This window comes from Pongo abelii, chromosome 3 (genome assembly GCF_028885655.2).
Source record: "Pongo abelii isolate AG06213 chromosome 3, NHGRI_mPonAbe1-v2.0_pri, whole genome shotgun sequence".
Classification (NCBI taxonomy): Eukaryota; Metazoa; Chordata; class Mammalia; order Primates; family Hominidae; genus Pongo; species Pongo abelii.
The window spans coordinates 127,475,729-127,498,203 of NC_071988.2; the positions used below are offsets into that span (position 1 = coordinate 127,475,729).

The 22,475-nt window shown below is 37.8% G+C and overlaps 1 protein-coding gene across 3 annotated transcripts in view; it reads left to right on the top strand.

Moving 5' to 3' along the window:
• GSTCD (glutathione S-transferase C-terminal domain containing) overlaps positions 1 to 19,974 on the top strand; it is a 141,478-nt gene extending 121,504 nt beyond the window's left edge. For all 3 annotated transcript variants that reach the window (XM_009240235.4, XM_009240236.4, XM_054554236.2), the window contains exons 9-12: positions 6,831 to 6,964; positions 10,059 to 10,089; positions 14,278 to 14,347; positions 17,681 to 19,974. In XM_009240235.4, the coding sequence (XP_009238510.3) occupies positions 6,831 to 6,964; positions 10,059 to 10,089; positions 14,278 to 14,347; positions 17,681 to 17,817 (372 nt within the window). In that variant the 3' untranslated portion in view covers positions 17,818 to 19,974. The remainder of the gene's footprint in view (positions 1 to 6,830; positions 6,965 to 10,058; positions 10,090 to 14,277; positions 14,348 to 17,680) is intronic.
• Positions 19,975 to 22,475: the final 2,501 nt, after the last annotated feature.

Genomic DNA, 22,475 nt, shown 5'->3' on the forward strand with positions numbered 1-22,475 from the left:
TACACACAAAAAAATTTAAAAAATATTGTGGCTAGAGAGGAAAGCAGAATAATCAGATATTGGAAATGCATTAAAACTGCATAAATTCATGGTTTTGTGATATTTCAATAAGGGCTTAGTTAGCATTTATCTTTGCTTAGTAAATGCTTTATTTTTTTCATTTACTATTTTTCTTTAGATATAAAAATTAATAGTATAAACAAGATTTTAATGAAAGAATTTTAAAAGACTTAGAAACAACTAAGTCTTTTTAAATTATTAAATTTTATAATATGTGTATTAGTACCCATGCTCTCAAACAATATTACAAATATTTATTTGCAAATAGTATTACATAAAGGGTCAAGACTACGGAAAAATGCTCATTTTGCATTAAAACCAAAAACTGTATCAAGGCTAAACAGCCTGCCACCAACATGTTTAGTTGGAAAATTTCAACAATAACAAACAGTCATTTCAACCAGATGATAAGGTACTGATTTCTAACAGTATTGGTGAATCGTTTCTGATCATCAACATGTATATGAAAATCTCAAAAGTTTTATTTTCTAGTTATTGGTATTTGCTTTTTGCTATTTTGCCCACAATATAATTTTTAATTATTGTTTATGACTCATAAGTGCTGACTACTTAATTATAAGCTCATTTCTATTTATGTATGTATGTTAGTGTACAATTAAAAGAAGCATGTGCAATTATAGACTGTAATTCGGTAACATTTTTGATGAGTAATTATATAATCCTTGTTTTAAAAGATAAGGACCTTGAGAAATTATATATTCTGCAGGCACGCTTTTTAAAAATCATTAAGGCAAAATAGGGGACTTCTGAGATGGAAATAGCAGATAGAGGTATTTCAACCCCGCTTCTCCCCAAAAAAGTTCAGACCCCCAAATAACAAGAACAAGAATCAGAAAAATCAAACTCTATGATGAAGCTATAGTCAACATTCTATAACTTGAATCACAATATGAAGTGTGAAGATGAAAAGCAGATTGAAGAAAACTGGTAAGTTATTGAGTAGAGGAGAAGGAAGATAAAATTTAAATGCATGCCAGGCAGAGTGGCAAGAAGGCTATCAGGACACAAACCACTTTGCTCCCACAGAATCCCAGAAAAGTTTAGGAATTCAGAACATCAGAAACCTCAGAGGAAATGAATAGGGAGGGACTGAAATCGTGTTTAATTAAAAATATTAGAGACAAGATTCCTGCTCTCATCTTGTTGTAAACAAGAAACTACCTCACCCCAACTCCTAAGAGAGACAGGAAGTTTATTCTATAGAAGAAACTGAACCAGAGAGGCACCAAGTATAGAGATATCAGGCATAGAGAAGGGCAATGGTGATGTGCCATACCAAGAATAAGAACTAAATGAGAATCTGCATACTGAAGGATAGATCTCTTCCCTACCCATCTGCCTCCTAATTCCAGAACCACAGAAACCAGGATCATTTCTACAATCACCAGGATTAAAAGATTCCCCTCTGTAGAAGCAGAACTGTCCCCAGAGAAAAGAACTACAGATACTGCAGCTATAATTTAAAAAAAAAAAAAGAAAGGCACCTGTCCAGGCTTTTTGATCACCCAATCAGTAGTGAAGCCCACCAGTTTTCAAAGCCTTACTCTTTCATTCAGAACTTCCAATCAACTTTTTAGTGGTTTACTCTTTAATATAAACAGCTAAAGGAATACCAAACATGGAAAACTTCCAAAATGGAAGATAGAGACCTGTATTAGTCTGTTCTCACACTGCTAATAAAGACATACCCAAGACTGGGTAATTTATAAAGAAAAGAGGTTTAATTGATTCACAGTTCCACATGGCTAGGGAGGTCTCACAATCATGGAGGAAGGCGAATGAGGAGCAAAGTCACGTCTTACATGGCGGCAGGCAAGAGCGTGTGTGGGGGAACTCCCCTTTATAAAACGATCAGATTTCATAAGACTTACTCACTCTCATGAGAACAGCATGGGAAAGACCCACGCCCATCATTCGGTTACCTCCCACTGGGTACCTTCCATGACACGTGGGAAATATGGGAGCTACAATTCAAGATGAGATTTGGGTAGGGACATAGTCAAACCATATCAAGACCAAAGCAACAAACATAATAAAGGGTCTTAGTCAGGGAGAGACTAGAGAAGATAATACATTGGTGAAACAAGGATATAATAAAAAAGAAAAAGAGGGAATGATCAGAGAACAAGAAAGGACGTCTTGAAAAATAAAAATATGTTAGTCAAAATTGAAAACAAATTAAAAATTAAGAGATAAAGTATTTTCTTAAAGAAGTATAGGATACCACTTGAAAAAAATAGAACTTAAAAAAAAAAAAAGAAGAAGAAGAAATGAAACTGGAAAGAAGCAAATTTTTTAAATTAGAGATTTAGTCCAGGAATCAAATACCTCAGTAATAGCAGGACCAGAAAAAGAAAACTGGTAAATGGTGGGGAGGAAAACATCAAAGAAAATACAGGAAAATGTGTTAATAATTAAGAATGCATTTCTCTTGATAAAGTTAGCTTACAAAATGGCCTAAGCCAGGGCACATTGTGAAATTTCAGAACACCAAGGGTGAACAGATTTTCCCATCTGTTTCCACAGAGGGAAAAAAAAATAGTGATATACAATAATTTAGAATCAAAATGCTATCACACTTCTTAATAGTAGTGTGGAAGGCTCAGTGACAGTGAAACAATATCTCAAAAATTCTAACAGAAAACTTCTAATCTAAAATTCTATAGCTAATCTAAATTCTATAGAATCTAAAATTCTATAGCTAATCCATCAATCTAGTAAAAAAAAGTAAAATAAAGAAAAATTCGACAGTCAAGATCTCAATAAAATGTACATTGTACATACCCCTTTTCAGCAAGCTACTAGATAATGTGCTTCATTAAAATATAAAGTAAATAAGAAAAGGATTAAGTGGTATCCAATACAAGAGAAAAATTTTTAGTATCATGGGAGAGGGAAGTCTTAGGGCAAGAGCTGGGCAACAGGCCTAGAAAGCATTGAGTCCATATTTTAGTAAAACGTCAGAAAGCCCAGGAAAGATGTCTCTAGGAAAGAAAAATGGAGCTGACCAATTATTTGAAAGTTTTCAAACAGTGGAAAATTACATTGTAGAGCATTTTGCAGAGCTTTTGAGTAGGGAACGACTTGGATGTTAAAAAAACAAGCAGAAAGCCTGATACCCAGCACACTTCCCTCGGCAGTCAAAGATGGAAAAAGGGAAGATAGTGTATAAATGTGCCAAAAAAAAGCCAAAAGCTCTTGTCTCCTAGTAGAAAGATAATAAATAATGTCTAATATTTACAAATCAAGAGATATCAATATACATTCATCATATAGAAAAACAGATTTTCAGGAAGTAAACCAATGAATTGAACAGCATTGACTTTGGTACACAGATTTTCTTTCAGTGGTGTGGCAGTGTGTACAAAAAAGGGACTTTTAATATAATTGCATACCTTTTAGCATTATTTGAATTTTAAAGCTGATTACCTATAATATTGTATGAAAGTTTTAAAAGAGGGGAAACAAGAGTACACAGGTGGGACTAGCCTGCTTCTCTGTCTAAGGTATCTATAGTTAAGAATCCTTCTTCGAAAAGCAACGCCAGAGAGAATGATTGGGCTGGGGCAAGTTTAGAGATCATTCAGTTCAACCTTCTCCTTTTACAGGTAGAGAATTTGAGGCCACAAGAAAGGAAGAGTGACCTAGCAAGTTAATGTGGGGGCTAGGTCTAGAAGTCCAGTCAGTGACTCCCTGTTTACTTACATATCTAAAGAAAAGAGTAAATAGAGCATAGAGAACTAAAAAAAGAAGTTTGGAGTCAGACACATTGAGCTTAAATCTTGGCTCTTTGTTAAAAAAAAATTACAATTATTTCTCTTACTTGGAGCAATATTGACCAATTTTTGTTTAAGAACTCTGCTTGTTTTTGTGTGTTCACATCTCTTGCTCATTTTACTCTCACTTTATTGGGCTTTTTCTTTCTTCTTAGAAGTTTGTTATATATTAAGAATATAAGCCTTTTGTTTGTGCTGTAAGTTGTCAATCCTTTCCCTACTTTGTCATTTGTCTTTTTACTTATGGTTTGGTTTTCTGCCAGTCTCTACTAAAAATACAAAAATTAGCTGGGTGTGGTGGCAGGCAGCTGTAATCCCAGCTACTTGGGAGGCTGAGGCAGGAGAATTGCTTGAACCCTGGAGGCAGAGGTTGCAGGGAATCGAGATCACACCGTTGCACTCCAGCCTGGGTGACAAGAGTGAAACTGCATCTCAAAAATAAATAAATAAATAAAAATAAATTTTATTTTGTCAGATTTATTAACCTTACCCCTTATTGCATGTAGATTTTTAGCTTAGTTAGGAATTACTTCCCATTCCCCTTGGTTGTGCAGGAATTTACTCATATTTATTGCATTTTAAATCTCTAATGCATTCAAAATTTATTTCCTATGTGTGATGAGAGGAAAAGATCTAATTTTTATTTTTTTATATGGCTGTCTGGTTAACCAAACATTACGTATTAAAAAGTCCATCTTTTCTCCCTGGTTTGAAATACCACCTTTATTGTATGATAAATTTCCATATCCAATGGTTTTTTTGGTCTGTATCTCTCTTCATTATTTGCCTGTTATTTCTGAGTTTCATTTGATAACAGTGAAAACTAGGAGTATGTGATGCAGTAAAACCTTTTCGACCGAAAACCTATTATTAGTAGACAATTATTACATTATCTATAAACTATTATATAAATAGTTATTCAAGTTACTTATTTTGTTTAAATGAAGGAAATAAACTCACTTTTTTGCATGTAGTGAAAGGAATGTGAACCTAAGTAAAGAGAGACTTATAAAAGTACATTTTCTAAACTCTTTTTTGCTCAGAGCCTGAAGAGGTTTTGTAGAGAAGCCGCCTGATACATGGCGTCAGGCTTTGAGGTCAGCATCCTGCCCCTCAGTAGCTGTTTTGTTGTGGGCAAGTTCTTAATTTCCCAAGACTTCATTTCCTCGCATCTAAATTGGAGATAATAAAGTCTTTCAGGGATGTTGTGAGCATAGTTCTGAGTGCCATCACCCAGCATAGCATAGTGCCAGCACATAAACACTCAGTAAATGTCAGTTTGCTTTCCCTCCAGGGGAAGATGTGTCTATAATTTTTACTATGAAATTTTCTCCAACTAGTCATGAAAATAAGGATTAGCCTGTTTTTTACTCTGAAAAGCTGACTAAAAGGAGCAGATGAGAAATCAAGGTTATTTACTTTCCCATTCCCTGTAGTTATTGCTGCCTTTACTGGATACCAGCCTTCCTAGGCTGTTTTCAGAGTGAAACAAGGAAGGTGGAATGACAGCAACATGGAGATTGTTGACTTCTATGTGGCTCATGTAGGTCTAGAAGGAGGAGGAGGAATTCAGGACTAGGATTAAGAACAGAGATCTTGCTTTCCTCTTCCTGGTAGAGTATTGTTTGTATTGTTTTTAGCTTTCCAGTTCAAAGGGGGCATCTGGTTTATAATATTTTACTTTCGCTGGGCGCGGTGGCTCATGCCTGTAATCCCAGCACTTTGGGAGGCCAAGGTGGGCGGATCGCCTGAGGTCGGGAGTTCGAGACCAGTCTGACCAACATGGTGAAACCCCATCTCTACTAAAAATACAAAAATAGCCGGGCGTGGTGGCACATGCTGTAATCCCAGCTACTCGGGAGGCTGAGGCAGAAGAATTGCTTGAACCCGGGAGGCGGAGGTTGCGGTGAGCCGAGGTCGTGCCATTGCACTCCAGCCTGGGCAACAAGAGCAAAATTCTGTCTCAAAAAAAAAAGGTTCTAAAATTTACAGAAAATCTCCTCTTTACCCTGAGAGCCCCTCCCTACCCTGAAGTTGGTGAGGGGAGATTATAATTCATTACAATTTATGTCTGTTCAGGATGAAATGGAGATGTGAGGGGTTTTTTTGGTGTTTTTTGTCAAAATCCAGTACAGGTTATTCATCTTTTAGAATCCCCACATCTAATTTTCACTCAGAGTCCTATTTAGGCTTTATTTGGCCTAAGAATTTTCATAATTATCTCATTTGTAGTAAGATTATAGTAAGTATAGATATAGTAAGTATAGATATACTTAAGGATATGTGTTTTAAAAACACTTAAAAATCATTTTGAGTTATTTTTATGAGTTATTGAAGCCCCACTTAGTATTCTAATTCATAATTTCATTCAATCCTTTTAAAATACACTCATTGAAAATAGTTCCTGTAACTCATCATTCAATGTTAAGGATTGTTATTATGTGAAAACATCTTAAAAGGTACTACATGATATGATTCAGTTAGTTTTAATACAGCCCTGATTAGATTATATTAATGTGGCATTTGAGGAAGTGTTTTCAAATACATTTTTATTTAATTTTTGCAACAGCATTGTGATATATCAGTATTGTTAAGCATCATTTATAGTTGAAGAGATTAAGGCCCAAAGAAGCTAAATTTTAAGTGGCTCAGGGTTACACAGGTAACCAGAGTAATAGACTCTAAATTCTCGTTTCGAATCTAGTGTTCCTGGAACGATGCTATAGTTTAGATAAACACTTGTGTTAATTTTTCCACACTAAAATTGCATCAAATTTTCCATTGAATGAATCTTATGCTTTATTTGCAATATTCCGTTTGTAACCTTTCAAACTTGCTTAGTTTTCATAATTAATTGATATGTGTAGCTAAGTAGTCCTTTGGTATGGCCAAATGAGAACTATTTAAAAGGCATGAAAATTGCACTGTGAGTTAAGAGGGAACTTAGTGCTAAGGCCTGGTTTTATTTTGTAGGTAGCATTGCATGCTTGTGGAGTGGCAACAGACATGGTGATTGAGCACTGTATCAAAACACGGGCTTCCTTCGTCACATGCCCTTGCTGTTATGGTTTCATTCAGAACACCTCAAAGTTCAATTTTCCAAAAAGGTGAGAAATTCAGTGTTCTACATAAGACACCAACATGGGTATAAGCCAGGACACAAAACTTGTTTGATATAAAGTTGCAATGACTTAATTTTTGGCTCATTTCTTCTTTCCACAATGCCAAATATTGTTTATAAATTGTATAAGGAAGAGAAGAACTCCTTTATGTTTGTCCCTGATTTTTCCCCTGGATCCACTTTTTGCTGAAATTTAGAAGCAAGGCTATCCAGGAGACAGGCAACTAGAAGTCTATTGGCTTTAGCGCTTCTCTCTGTATTTCCAAATAAATTTAAAACTGTAACCGTACATAATGTCTATGAGAGGCAGTCAAGTATAGTAAAGTGTTTAGGACCTGGAAGTATAGTGCCTGGGGGAAAATACTAGCTCCTTATCATTTTATAAGGCAAATTACTTAAACTCTTTTTGCCTTAGTTTTCTTGTCTACAAAATGAGGGTTATGATAATAACTACCTCAAGGTTTTTGTGAAAATTTAATGATATGTGTAAAGCCTTTAGAAGTGGCAAGAATAAGTATTCAATAAATGTGAACTGTTGCTAATAATGGTAGTAATGTCACAGGATCCTTGGGGTGTCGCTTTGCCAGCTGGAACCTCTGTGGTTGGTGGAATGTTTGCCTGAGTTTTGCTTGGGCCCACTGGGCTCATTCTGCTCACTCATCCTGGCAGGCTGCTCTTGGCTTGCACTACCAGCCCAGATCCCACACCTGCCAAGGGTGAGCCAGGTACAGAGTGGTGAGGGGTACATGAATGAGCAAGCACAGGGTCCGGCCACTTCACACAGCCAGGCATGCTGGTTGCTGTGGGGCAGGCATCTCCAGGCACCAGCATGGGTGCTGGCTCCCTCGAGGCTGCAGCTGGACCAGGTGTACTGCAAGCAGCTTCCACTCTGAGCACTAGGGAACGCAGTGGCAACCAGAAGCTTGGAAACGCCAGGAGCCGCAGAGCCCCTCAGAGGATGTCACAGCCCTGGCTCAGGGAGCTCCTATGACTGGGCTCCCTGAAGAGCCGCATCTCTTCTCTCCTCTCTTCTCTCCTTCTCATGCTTGCAACATGGCGAGTGGGTGTATTTCGGGGCAGGGGGGCATGTGAGCCCTGTTTGTGTTACAACTCTTAGTCTTGCCATTTGGCAGGTCCTGAGTTCTTGTCCCAAATCCAGGAAGAATGAGGTACACAGACAATTGGAGGATGAGCAAGGCAAAGAGGTGCTTTATTGAGCGACAGTACAGCTCTCAGGAGATACAAAGTGGGTAGCTCCTCTCCACAGACAGTCATCCCAATGTCTGCTCAGCTCTCAACCGAGAGGAGACCCACAGAGGGTAGCTTCTCTCCATAGGCAGGTCATCCCAATGTCTACTCAGCTCTCAGGTGGAAGGAGACCCGCAGTGGGTAGCTGCTCTCTGCAGGCAGGTCATCTCATCTCATCTCATCTCTGCAACCCTCAGCAGAGAAGAGATCCAGAGTGGGTAGCTTCTTTCTGCAGGCAGGTCATCCATTGTCTGCCTAAGTCTGGCAGAGTCCAGGGTTTTTATGGACTCCAGAGGGAAGGAAGTGCATGCTGATTGGTCCATGGGTAGCCACGGGTGGGCGTCGAAAAAGCACTCTAAGTTCTCACTTTGGTCCACGGAGCTGGCAGCCTGGACCCCAGGCTTCGGGCCCGTCCTGGGTTGATGGTGGGGCTTCACCAGAGATCTGCCCCTTTCTACCTAGGAGCCTGTCTGCCTCCTGTTGCCATCAACCTGCCATCCATGGTGCCCATGGCATCCAGGCTGTTTGTTCCAAGGGGTGCCTGCCGGCCCATATCAAGCTGCCCTCAGTCCCCCCTTGGTGTCCATCTCATGCTCTGGGGGCTGAGGCAGGGGTGGGGGCTGGCATGTCAGCACCACCTTGAGTGCACACACACCTGGCCAGGTCACCACAGTGCCTGGGCTCAGCCTCAACTTTTGGTGGCCTTTACAGTATGTTACTACCACTTCCTGTCTTTTTCACACCTATGTAGATTTACTGACATTTGTCCTCCCTTGTCCTTTGAACTGATATCTTTAGAAAGTTTCTTTGTGACTAAGACCTATCTCAATCACCAAAAATACAGTTGGGAATTTATAAATAGCATACTGTTTCTACAGTACATGGAAAGAAGTACTCTTTTCAAACAAACTAATTGGCACTAATAAATTTAGTATCAAACGTGTAAGTCAATGTTTTTGAATGACTTCAGAGTGAAGGTTATAGCATTAATAAAAGACAATGTTTATGGAATGTATGTTTATCTTTATTAGCTGTGACAACAATGATTTCCTGATGTATTAATCATGCCTTTTTAAATTTTCTGATGTTTTACTATTTGCTGATCCTAGAGAGACTGTTCCTCCCAGGGCTAGCCAATTCCTAGAGATAGTAAAGGTCTTATCAACAAGCATACCTTGCATAAGTAAACCAACCAACCCAGAGCCCTTACTACTTTTATCAAGCTCTTATTACTTCCAGGCCACTATCCCCCTGCCCTACTACCTTAGGGCCAGATATCAAACAAGTAGGACCAGCCCTATGCCTAAGTTCACTGAAATTATTCAAACTAGCCACTCCCAAGCCTGCTTACGTCACCTTTTTCTTCCCATGGAAACCTCTGCCTCCTGACCTGTACTGGTGTTTCCCCATGTGGCTCTTCATCACATGGCATGTGAGTAATATGCCTTCTTCTTGGGGAACTGTGAGTAATAAAGTATCTTTTCAATGGCAGTCCTCTCCTGATCTGTTGGCTGTGCCACATCTGAATAACAGTAAAACCCACATGTTAAAACACCTGAATCTTAGTGTTCCCATGAGGGATAGAGACAAAAAATGTACTTCTCTAACAGTGTAAACAATCTGTGGAATAGATTTCTTAAAATTAATAACATATTGATGATATGCTTTTCTGTCTTTTTATAAAAACATTTCAAACTGGCATAGTTTTTACTTCACCATAGCATTTTATGCTTTTTACATACAAAGCATATTTTTATATAATTTAGTTTCTTCAAGATTATCTTACTCTTAATATTTGGAATGATGACTAATTCCTTTTTTTTCTGTTTCAGTGAACAATTCAAGAAAACTTTATCATACAAGGTAACCTTAAAAAGATCTAGATGTCATCCTAATACACTTTTTATCCTTTATATTTTTCCCTCTCATATTTCTAGTGGAGTAAATAATCTATAGTTATAATTGAATAACTCACGAATGTCTAACATGGGTTTCTTTTTCTCTCTTTTGCAAATCCAGATTAGCTCTTCAAGTAGGTAACAAGATTTGTGAAGGGTCTGAGATTTTAACTCTACTTGCAGTCTAACAACAAGTTAGCCTGCCCAGTGGATGCTGGCAGAAGATATGAGACCCCTAAGTCAGAGACAAAAGACAGTTTGTTGCTCATGGCAATAGTGGTAGCCACAATACCATTGTTTCACACTGACTCTCTACGGCCCAATTCCCACAGGGCAGAAGCAAATGGGCCAAGTACCACCTGCCCTTTTGTTCCAGAGGGAGAAACTATATATTTTCCAAGGCTATTTACTCTGCAAACGTGCTTGAAAAGATAATCTATAACAGAGGAAAATTCTTTTGTAAAAGGTCAGATAGTAACTATTTTAGGCTATGCTGGCCACAACAAATCTCCAAGTATTCTTCTCAATGTCCTTGACATTCTTTTTGTTTTTGTTGTTGGTTTACAACTCTTTAAAAATATAAAAACTTTCTTAACTCACAAGCCACACAAAAACTGGTCATAGGCTAGACTTGGCCTGTGGGCCAAACCTTGCTGACCACTGGTCTGGAACAAAGACAGTCAGTGTCTCTGCTCGTAAAACATGAAGAAACACAAGAGACCCACAGAGAATTGTCTTCCAAAAGTAGTCAGAACATATATAGTTTTTAGTCACCAATCTGATCAAAACAGTTTCTAGCTTCCTAAACATCACCACTATCCAATTAACTGGTCAATAGCATGATATAATACAATTTAAGAAATGATAATATTTGAGAAAAATATATAAATAATTCCATTAGAAGTTGACAAATTCATTTGGATTCTTAGTTAATGCCACTTTTTGCACAGACTCACTAAAAACATAGTCTCATTTTATATACCAGCCCCTATATTTTAGAACTTTTACTTTCTCTTCCATCCAACAGTTGAAATATACTGAGGTATAGTGACCTAAAAATGTTCATTGTTACCACATCAGCAGCTGTATCTCCTTCCTTCCTGCTTTCTAACTCAAATGCCCGCTTCCAGCTCTGTCTCTTACCACCTTATGTGCTACTCACACCTTCCCCTCTTCCTACCAACCCCGCACCCTGTACAAATATGCACAGATAGGGAGAGGGGAGAACTTTTAGTGTTCATGCTTTCAGCCAAAATCACAACATTGCTGGCCTTCACCTACTAGATTAAAAGCTTACATATTTTAGGAAACCGTATGATTTTGTAAGAAACATTAGGACCCAAGAAACTTTATTTGCATAACATTCAAAACATCTCACCTTTCTTTCACGAGGCTATGCCAATAAAGTAGAAAATAAATTGGGAAAACAGCCCAGGTGCAGTGGCTCACGCCTGTAAACCCAGCACTTTGGGAGGCCAAGGCAGGCGGATCACTTGAGAACAGAATTCAAGACCAGACTGACCAACATGGTGAAACCCCGTTTCTACTAAAAATACAAAAATCAGTCGGGTGTGGTGACACACACCTGTAATCTCAACTACTCAGGAGGCTGAGGCACGAGAATTGGTTGAGATCAGGAGGCAGAGGTTGCAGTGAGCTGAGATTGTGCCATTGCATTCCCACTCCAGCCCGGGTGAGAGAGTGATACTCTGTCTCAAGAAAAGAGAGAGAGAGAGGAGAGAAGAAAGAGAGGAGAATAAAAGAAAGGAAAAGGAAAGAAAAGAAAAAAGAACTTGGGAAAACAAAAACTAGACCCCTGTTTCTGATCCCTCCTTTGAGTGATGCTAGTTAAACCAAACAATGAAAGGATGTATGGAAAAAATCAAGGGTGGTGAAGAGATAGGCTGCCCATGGTCTCCTGGCTAGAAAAGAATGTAAAATTTCTACAGTAGGGACAGGGCACACAGAGTCTTTCAGAAAGCAGAAACTCCCCAGTACACCAGTCATAACCTTTATCTACTCTTTCTCCAACACCCACAAAAGCTGCTTGGCCTTTTGAAGGCCTCAGAACTTTGTGCCAAAGTATCTTGAGACTCACTTTGGAAGTGTTTTTCTCTACAGTTCAATTTAGACAGCAACCTTTACTGAGTAGCTACCATGTGCCTTGCCCTTTCAGAACTTGATTTTGACCAAAGAGAACATACACACAAATAATTCCAATAAAATATGGTGAGACTTATCAGTACAAGAGAACTGAATCTTATCTGAGATTGCGATTGCCTTGACATTACCATTATATAAAATGAATCTTAATTTACAAACACCATGAGGACAAAGTGCACACTGTTTCTTCAAGTCATGTAATTCTAAATTATCCTTCTCTCCTTTCGTTGATGCCTGTTAGTTTGTGGCGAGTTAAAGTTATTAATTGAAACCATTTTATTAGTTTTTCACCCATTGTCATGAAACTTTATAGTGAGCATTAAAATGTTTTTTTAAAAGCATACAAGTTGAGACAAAGATATCCCTTTTAAAAAACCAACATTGCCACAATCATTTCACTTATTAAAAATGGAGGCTTCCATTTTTAATGTACAGAATACTAAAGAACAAATGATGAATCTGAGTTTAACCTGTTTGCTAAGCTGACAGGTGAGATTATGTACACACTTAGAAACAACAGCTGTTCTGAATGAACAGTTGTCGTGGGATCATTGCTTCATTTTGACTCTGCCTAATCACTCACTTTTGACTATATGCAGATTTAAGAGTACTGTGCAAAATCATCAACTCTGCTTTTAAAGCCTTCTTTTCTTTTTCATTAATGCACTCTTTTCTAAGATTGTTAAGCAGAAGTAATAGTCAGGTCCTTACCTCAGGCCATCTTTACAGTTTGTTTTAAAGCAGAAAGGGATACACTTCCTGCAGCCTTTTGGAGTGAGAGAAAGAAATCAGGCTTCTCTCCTCTAAAAGGACTAAGTGAAGGTAAGAGTCAGGAAAAGCCAAGAACTAGCTACCACCCTGCTGGATATCCCAGAAAACTACAGAAGCCACACAGTGATCTGCATTGCTTCCTTTTCCTCTGATAGAATGAAAAGCCACTTAGCAGGCCAGGCGCGGTACCTCATGCCTGTAATCCCAGCACTTTGGGAGGCCAAGGCGGGCAGATCACAAGGTCAGGAGTTCGAAACCAGCCTGGCCAACATGGTGAAACCCTGTCTCTACTAAAAAAAATAAATAAATACAAAAATTAGCCAGCATGGTGGCGTGCGCCTGTAGTGCCAGCTACTCAGGAGGCTGGGGCAGGAGTATTGCTTGAATCCAGGAGGCGGAGGTTGCAGTGAGCCGAGATTGTGCCACTGCACTCGAGCCTGGGCAACAGAGCAAAACTCCGTCTCAAAAAAAAAAAGAAAGAAAGAAAGAAAAGAAAAGCCACTTAGCAAGACTGCCTGGAACCACATTCCAGAGTTTCAAATACATTTTATAAAAGAAAAATATAAGTGAATTTTTGGTCTTTTAATTTAACACATTATAATAGCAAAATGTAACCATATTTTTATATTTCAGCTAAAAGCAACTGGGCAAAATGACCCTGAGAATTTTCTGTGCATCTGTTCGTAAGAACTACATCTGGGCCAGCTGGGCATGGTGGCTCACACCTGTTAATCACAGGACTTTGGAAGGCTGAGGTGGGCGGATCACCTGAGGCCAGGAGTTCGAGACCAGCCTGGCCAACATGGTGAAACCCCGTTTCTACTGAAAAAAAAAAAAAATACAAAAATACAAAAAATTAGCCAAATGTGGTGGCATTTGTCTATAGTCCCAACTACACGGAGGCTGAGGCATGAGAATCACTAGGAGTCTGGGAGATGAAGGTTGCAGTGAGCCAAGATTGCGCCACTGCACTCCAGCCTAGGAGACGGCGAGACTGTCTCAAAACAAAACAAAAAAATACAGTGTACTTGAAGGGAAGAAATTATTAAGTACCATCTTCTGAAAGTTTACTTTTTTCAAAAGTACTATTTGTGCAGTACTTTATTCGATTAAACAATGTTGAACTCCAGAAAAATGAGGTAGTTTTTTTGGTGGTTGTTTTTATAACTTTGAAGCAGAAGATAAAAATAAACCCACATTCTATTGCTTTTTCTTTTAGGAACACATGATTCTGTGCAGATTTGCAGACCAGACAGCTGTCCAGCTCCCACCCCAACGAAGGCTCATAGGTATGTGTTTTCACAGAGCAGCTGTTGAGTGTATTATGTACAATATGACTGGGAATGATTGGACCAAGTCTATATGGGAAAAATTTAGCAACATGTCTATTTTTCAATGAGAAACTGAATATGTTCTTCCCAAAAAAACTTAATTCATATTGAAAAGGGTATTGTAACTATAACATTTTATCCTATTTTGGTTAACTTTAGTACTTTTAAATGTATTTTGAACGTTTGTACATTGAGTAGAATTCTTACATTAAATCTTACTGTTATGAACAAACTGCAAGATCTATCAAAAGCCATAAAAGAAAATAATAAAGATTAAAAAGTCAACTATGTATACCAAAATTGATACATTATAAAATGTATACACAGGGATGATAATGTTTTCTTTCTCAGGAAAAAGGATACTTGTGTATTATTTATCACAGATGAATTTGTTTGACAATATTAAATATTACCTAAGTTGGGAGACCACAGAAACATTTCAAGTTTAATAAATAATTGATTTATTGAAGACTTCACTTTAGAAAAAGAAATCACATTTAAAAGAATAACAGCAGTTAATAGTTAATAACAGCAGTTAATATTTAAGCACTGAGCTAAATGCTCTTGACTGTTATCTTGGTAAATTCTTACAAATATACATATGGGGTAGGTACTATTATTTACATTTTAATGATAAGAAAACTGAGACAAAAGCTTGCCTGGGGTCCTTCATCTGGTAGATGATGGAGCTAAACTATGAACCCAAATTATTTGATTCTGGACATGAAGTTCTTGTCCACCTTAGTTACTGCTTCCCAGCATACTGGTGTCATATCAGGGTTTAAGATAAGTGGGTTCAGTCAAAACTAATCTTAAAATTATTCAGAGAAGCCCAACATTGGACACCATCATATTTTTTCTCTAAATTTACAATGTAGCCCCTTTTCCTTCATGATATACTAGAAAACAGATTGTTGTTTCTTTGGCTGAGCACCAGATGAAGCTGTTAGCTTACATTCAGAGACCAAGTTGTATGAGAAATCCTTATCTTTAAACTCTAAAATCAAAGGCAGCATAGCAAGATGCTCACACTTGGAGACCTGAGACCTGAGACTCAAGGAGTAAGTGATTCCTTGTCTTTCTCACTCTCTGCAGCCTAAACATTTGGAAAGAACTCATTCTCTCCTGCCTGCAACCTCTTTGTCTTTCAATGCCTTTCTTTCTTGCTCCTCCTTTTCCCATCTCCAACACTCTGAATTAATCAAATACACATTTGATGAGACTCCACTCACTAGACCCATGTCTTAGTCTGTTTTGCACTGCTATAACACAATACCATAGACTGGGTAATTCATAATGAACAAATTTGTATTTGGCTCACATTTCTGGAGGCTAGGAAGTCCAAGATCAAGGGGCTGGCATCTGGTGAGGGTCTTCTTCCTGCATCATAACATGATGAAAGGCATCACATGGCAAGAGAAAGAGCAAGAGAAGGCTGAACTTGTCCTTTTATAAGGAACCCACACTCTAGATAATGAACACACTACCATGATAATGGTATTAATTCATTCACTCCACCCTCTTGGCCTAATCACCTCACATTAGGCCCCACTTCCTAACACTGTTGCATTGCGGATTCAGTTTCCAACACATGCTTTCTGGAGGACACATTCAAATGATAGCAATCCAATGAAGACATAATTAGTATGGTGGATGGATGGGTACATGGTAGATGTGTGTTTTAGGTATCAAACTAAAGGGGAGTAGCTGGCAGGGAAGTTGCTAGAGTGGCAGGGGGAGCATTTGGCAATGGGAAGAACGGGGAATCACAGTGAGAGAAAGCTGTCACGTCTACATCCTGCTTTACACAGGCCATTCCTGTGTTCTGTGAACATTTTTAGGAAACTCCCCAGGCCCACAAAGGTAGACTACCAGCGGCTAAATTTCAGTTGTAGAGACACTTCAACATGTGAAAACATGAAATTCTTCTACATAATGGAAAAGGAAAAATTAACTGGACTGGGATCAAAGCCAAGGGTAAATAAGCTGCAATGTAAACCCTGGGTGGGTACTTAAGGAATGTAGAGCATCCCATTCTGACAGAGAATGTTTCATTTTAAACTAAAAAGTAGATGGGAGAAACATTTACAGATGTCTTAAAGGAAAGACAATATTTTAAGGGGAAAAAAAGAATGTCAGCCATAAGGCTGTTAATGAAGAAGGGATGATTTTGCCTAAATGGAATTCTAGATATCTCTTTTTATATCATTTCTAACACAGTTTATTCTTTGTGGGATGGGCCCTTTTAAGGAAAATGTACAAAATAAACATTTTAAATGTGAGTCTCTCATTGCTAATTCTTACCTACTGATTTCACCTTCCACTGTTTTTTTCTGAGGATTCTGTTGTTCATAGAACTTTTCTATTTTGGTGATCTGTCTTCATTTCTGAAGTTGTTTTAGTTTATCAGTTTCCACTGTCATTCAATGTTTAGGCATTATTATAGTTGTTTAGGAAAAATATAATGAAGTTCTGCATAGTCAGTGATCTTTTTCCAGGAGGATGAGGAAGCTTATATATTGAATTTAGAGCAATTGAAAGTATAAAAGTAAATCATGGCTTTGAATATATTCAGCCCCAAATCATTTTTCCCAAGCTACTTTTAAAGTTTGTGTTTGCCAAAGGAAAACAAATTAACTGCTTTTCTTGCCAGTCAGGTTTCCCTTTTTGTCTTCCAAAGATTGTAAATGAAATGCAATACCACTATTTTATAGAGGTTTAGGAGATCAGAAAATTAAGAGTATACTACACTCAACATTACATTTCCACCTGAAATAAAAGGCATGTAATTTAGAATTTTCTCAAATATTTTTTATTTCTCACTTCCTCATAGCCCTAAAAAACTTCAGCTGGAAAAGTTAATGTCTTTCAGACACCACTTAAATCAGCATGTTATTTTAAATATTCTTAAAAACAAATTTTTTGTCCACAACATTACAGATAATGTAGTTTTACAGGGAAAGCAGAGAAAAAGTCTTTAAATGTATTTTTAACCAAAGTAGGAAATACCGTCTGAGGCTCTAATTTGAGATTTGCTTATAAATATATCTGAAAAGGTTAACATTCTTTAAATTATTAGCAGAGGCAAATATATGAAGTGCCATGTTTTTGTCACCATCATCTTTCCACATTGATCAAGGATTAAATTGAAAGAAACTAAACAAGACTTAGGGGTACAAAGCATGCTCCATAGTACTTGCAGATTTTGTCACTGTATAGATTCCCTTAAACAAACTGAAATTGTCCTGCTAGTGAAAGGGTGTCTCATGATACCATTTGACTGTATTTCAGGAAAACAGTGCATGTGCTTGGTGGATCTGGATCGAGCAAGAGCTGCAGAAGAATGTGGATACTCCGTTCAAGTGATATCCATGGAGCCAGAGAACTGCTCTCCCAAAAATAACATGATTGTGGGAGTCCCCATTTAAAATGAGATATTCACATTTGATATTTTGCCATCCGTCTTCATGTTGGATGCCCAGTGGCATTCAGGAGGTTCTTGGCATAACTAGGAAACAGCATTAGCCATCTTGAACCTATTATGCTCAGGAGGGAAAGCAACAGGGAAATCTTGGAAGTAAAGGCTCCCTGCAAAGCATCACAAATGCTCTTACAATGTGTGATTAAAGGACTGCTGGTTTTCATAGTGAGAATCCCCTGAAGTCTCAGCTGCCAAAAGAATAATACTAGTGGAGGTTCCATCACAGGAATAACAATTTCCTTCTCACTTCACAAGCTCCTCTGATCTTGCCAATGTGATGTTTAATTCAAAACAGCGCACTTACAGCCTTTATTTTATACTTATTTAGATATTCACATGGGGACTGAAAGTAGACTCAGTGGAGTTTTTTGTTTTTTATATTTTTAGCAATTGTACTTTTTCTATCACTTTAAAAAAATCTAGTCAGGTAATTATAGTATAGTTATTTTTAAGCTGGGGTTAGTTGAACTTGTATAGCATTTAATATACTCCTTTTAAATATATTTCTGCCAGGCATGGTGGCTCATGCCTATAATCCTAGCACTTTGAGAGGCCAAGGTGAGAGGATCATTTGAGCCCAGGATATTGAGACCAGCCTGCGCTACAAAAAAATCCAAAAAATGAGGTGGGAGGATCACTTGAGCCCAGGAAGTCAAGGCTGCAGTGAGCCTTGATAGCACCACTGCACTCCTGCCTGGGTGACAAAGCGAGACCTAGATTCAAAATAAATCAGTGAATGAATTAATAAACAAATAAATAAATAAATAAATTTCCCATCAATTACCACATGAGATCGTCACTGGTTCAAATTATTAAATAATTGCCATAAATTTCCTATTATGGGAATGTGGAATTTGGACATACATTTTAACAATAAGTACATTGATTAATACATTTAAGTTTATAAGTAATTATTGAGGATCCAGTATTTTCAAGACCTTGGCCTAGATTCTTTTCAATTCAAAGATGAGTTGCAAAAGACATAATGTTTTGCCTGTGGAAGTAAATCATCTAGAAGAAAAAGATTAAAGAATTAGTTAAGCTTTTTTTTTTTTTTTTTTTTTTTTTTTGAGACAGAGTTTCGCTCTTGTTGCCCAGGCTGGAATTCAATGGCTCGATCTTGGCTCACCACAACCTCTCTATTCTCCTGCCTCAGCCTCCCGAGTAGCTAGGATTATAGGCACCTGCCGCCACGCCCAGCTAATTTTGTTTGTAATTTTAGTAGAGATGGGGTTTCTCCATGTTGGCCAGGCTGGTCTCGAACTCCTGACCTCAGGTGATCTACCCGCCTCAGCCTCCCAAAGTGCTGAGATTACAGGTGTGAGCCACCTCACCTGGCCATGTTCTTTATGGAATACTACAATGTGTTGTCACAGGATTTGTTATTCAGATGTCAATCATTTTTATTGATATATTTCTGGGTAAAACTTAGTGGTGTGAGGAGTGCAGAATATGGAAGCTTACCTAAATTCTTTTTCTGCCAGCCAACATTTTAAAAGACAAATGATGCATCCTTTCTCAATGCTGCTAATTCTTTAAATTTTACATGTCCCAATTTATTCCATTTGAGATTTATTTTAATGTTTTCAACCCCTGTGTAACATGTATCATGAGGAGAAAGCACTATCATTGATCATCACTATGGATTAAAATATAGGAATATTTTACAGGGCAGTATGGGTGGGGGTGGGAGACATATTGGAATCGTGTTTTCTGGGATAAAATTTTTTAAAAATTAATCATTAGCCCTGAGTATTTTAGTCATTTGTGTTGTTATCTAAAACATGCTCTTTTATTCTGGACTTTCTTATTTTAATTGAGGTTTAATTTATATACAATACAATAACAGATTTTTAAGTATTCATTTGAGATGTTTTGACAACTGTATATACACATGCAACCATCACTGAAATCAGATATAGAATATTCCCCTTAAATATTGTCAGGTAAACACACTGAGAATATTTTTTCCAGTCTGTGGCTTACCTACTTATTTTCATAATGAATGTTTTAATTGTGATGAAGATTTAATTTACCCTTTTACTTTAATGATTAATATTTTCTGTGTCCTTTCTAATAAATTTTACCAACTCTGAGGTTATAAGATTTCTCCTAAGATTTTTTTTGTAGAAACTTTATGGTCCTAGCTTATTACATTTAGGTCTATGATCGATCTCAAATCAAACTCACATATAAAGGTAGGTAGGTTTTGAGGAATATATAGTTGTTTCAGCATCATTAAATAAAAATCCCTTCCTCTCTTCATTGAACTGCCTTGGCACCTCAGTTGAAAGTCAGTTGATCTATATGTATGGTTCTATTTCTGAATTCTCTAGTCTTTTCCATTAATCTGTTTGTTTTGATTGCTGTAGCTTTTATAGTAAATCGGGAAATCAGGTAGTTTGTCTCCCAATTTTATTTTTCATTCTCTAGATTATTTTGGCTCTCTGGATCCATTGTAACCCCAGATAAATCGTAGAATTGACTTATCAATTTCTTTTTAAAATTTTACCAAAAAAGCTTGCTGGGATTTTTGGTATTGCCTGTTCTCTTTAGATCAATTTGAGGAAAATGAATGTCTTAACAAGACTGAATCTTATAATCTATGAAGATATCTTTGCATGTGTTTAGGTCTCCTTTAATTACTCAGAAACATTTTGTAATTTTCTGTGTAGATTATTTGTTTTATTTATTATGATTTTATTTTTTTAATGTTATTACCCTGAGCTTTTTACATGGTGTTCCCTGTACTTAGAATAACCTCCTTTTACCCCTCCCACTAGCTTAATGTCATTCATCCTTCTGCTCTGAGACTTGACCTCCCTGGAATTAGGTATCTGTTATAAAATGTTTACCATCCAGAGTAGTCTTCTCAGTCCTCCCGAGGTGACTCAAGGTACACTCCCCCCACCACCACCACCAAAAACAAAAAGCCTATCTGATGAGTATGGAGAACAAAAATAGAAAGGGGAGCAGGGCGTGGTAGCTCGTGCCTGTAATATCAGCACTTTGGGATGCCGAGGCAGGTGGGTCACTTGAGGTCAGGAGTTTGAGACTAGCCTGACCAACGTGGTGAAACCCTGTCTCTACTAAAAATACAAAAATAAGCCTGGTGGTGGTAGCATATGCCTGTAATCCCAGCTACTAGGGAGGCTAAGGCAGAAGAATCGCTTGAGCCTGGGAGGCGGAGGTTGTGGTGAACTGAGATTGTGCCACTGCACTCCAGTCTGGGTGACAGAGTGAGACCCTGTCTCAAAAAAAGAAAAATAGAAAGGGGACCCCATTGCTCTCCCACCCTTGTTCTTGGCATGGCATTCTCCAGCTGTGATGTCTGCGGCTAGTAAGAGATATGGGTATTGTGATTGCTCTTCGGGCATTATTTTTCTATGTAAATCCTTGCCAATGCTTCTTCCCAGCCAGGGCAAATAAAAAGAGTTGGATGCAGGGAGCAGGAAGATTGTTGCAATGATAAAAGCCCAACAAGTGACCTGATCTTACCCTCACCTTTGTCCATCAAATGCAAGGCTACTGCTCACTGATCTATCTCTCCCAAGGTTGTAATAATATTAGAAACCACAGCTCATCTTTCATTGACTTTTGAGCCTGACTCAGAAACAGGAGTATAATTATTAATGGCTAAACTATCTTATCTTGGGAGAAAAATTTCAGTCATATTAGATATCAAAACATTTTCAGGGCACACATGCAAGATAATATGTAAATAACACCAATTAAACATTTAGTTTCATTCTATAGATTTTGGCTACAGGAGTTACCCATTCCATGGTTCAAGAAAATTGCTATTAATAGAGCTTTCACATACTGAAACCTGTTTTTCTACTGACTTTCATAATGAAATTAGAGATAAAGTGATATAATGAAATTATAATAAAGTGATACGTTTTGAAATTATAATTTTTTAAAAGAATACAAAAGTAGTTTGGAGTTCTTTAATACTTTTTTTTTTCTTTTTGAGACAGGGTCTCACTCTGTTACCCAGGTGAACACGGCTCACTGCAGCCTCCACCTCCCTGAGCTCAAGTGATCCTCCTACCTCAGCCTCCAGAGTAGCAGGGACTACAGGCACATGCCACCACGTCCAGCTAATTTTTGTATTTTTTTGTAGAGATGATGTTTCATCATGTTGCCCAGGCTGGTTTCAAACACCTGGGCTCAACCAATCCGCCCACCTCAGCCTCTCAATGTGCTGGGATTACAGGTGTGAGCCACCATAACTGGCCAAATACACATTTTTAATTACAAAGAAATACATATTTGTTGTAGAAAAGAAGATGTGGCTAAACAAAAAGAAGAAAATTCTTAAATTCACGGTGTTAATACTTTGTTGTATGCCTCCTAGACTTTTTTTTTGTGATAGACACACACATTTGTTTTTATTCATTTTTCATTTTATAGAGATAGGGGTCTCACCATGTTGCCCACACTGGTCTTGAACTCCTGGGCTCAGGCAATCCTCCCACCTTGGCCTCCCAAAGTGCCAGGATTACAGGCATTAGCCACCCCACCTGGCCCACCCAGATTTATTTAACAAACATTCATACAGTACTTAATATTTGCTAGGCACTATTCTAAACCCTTTACAAA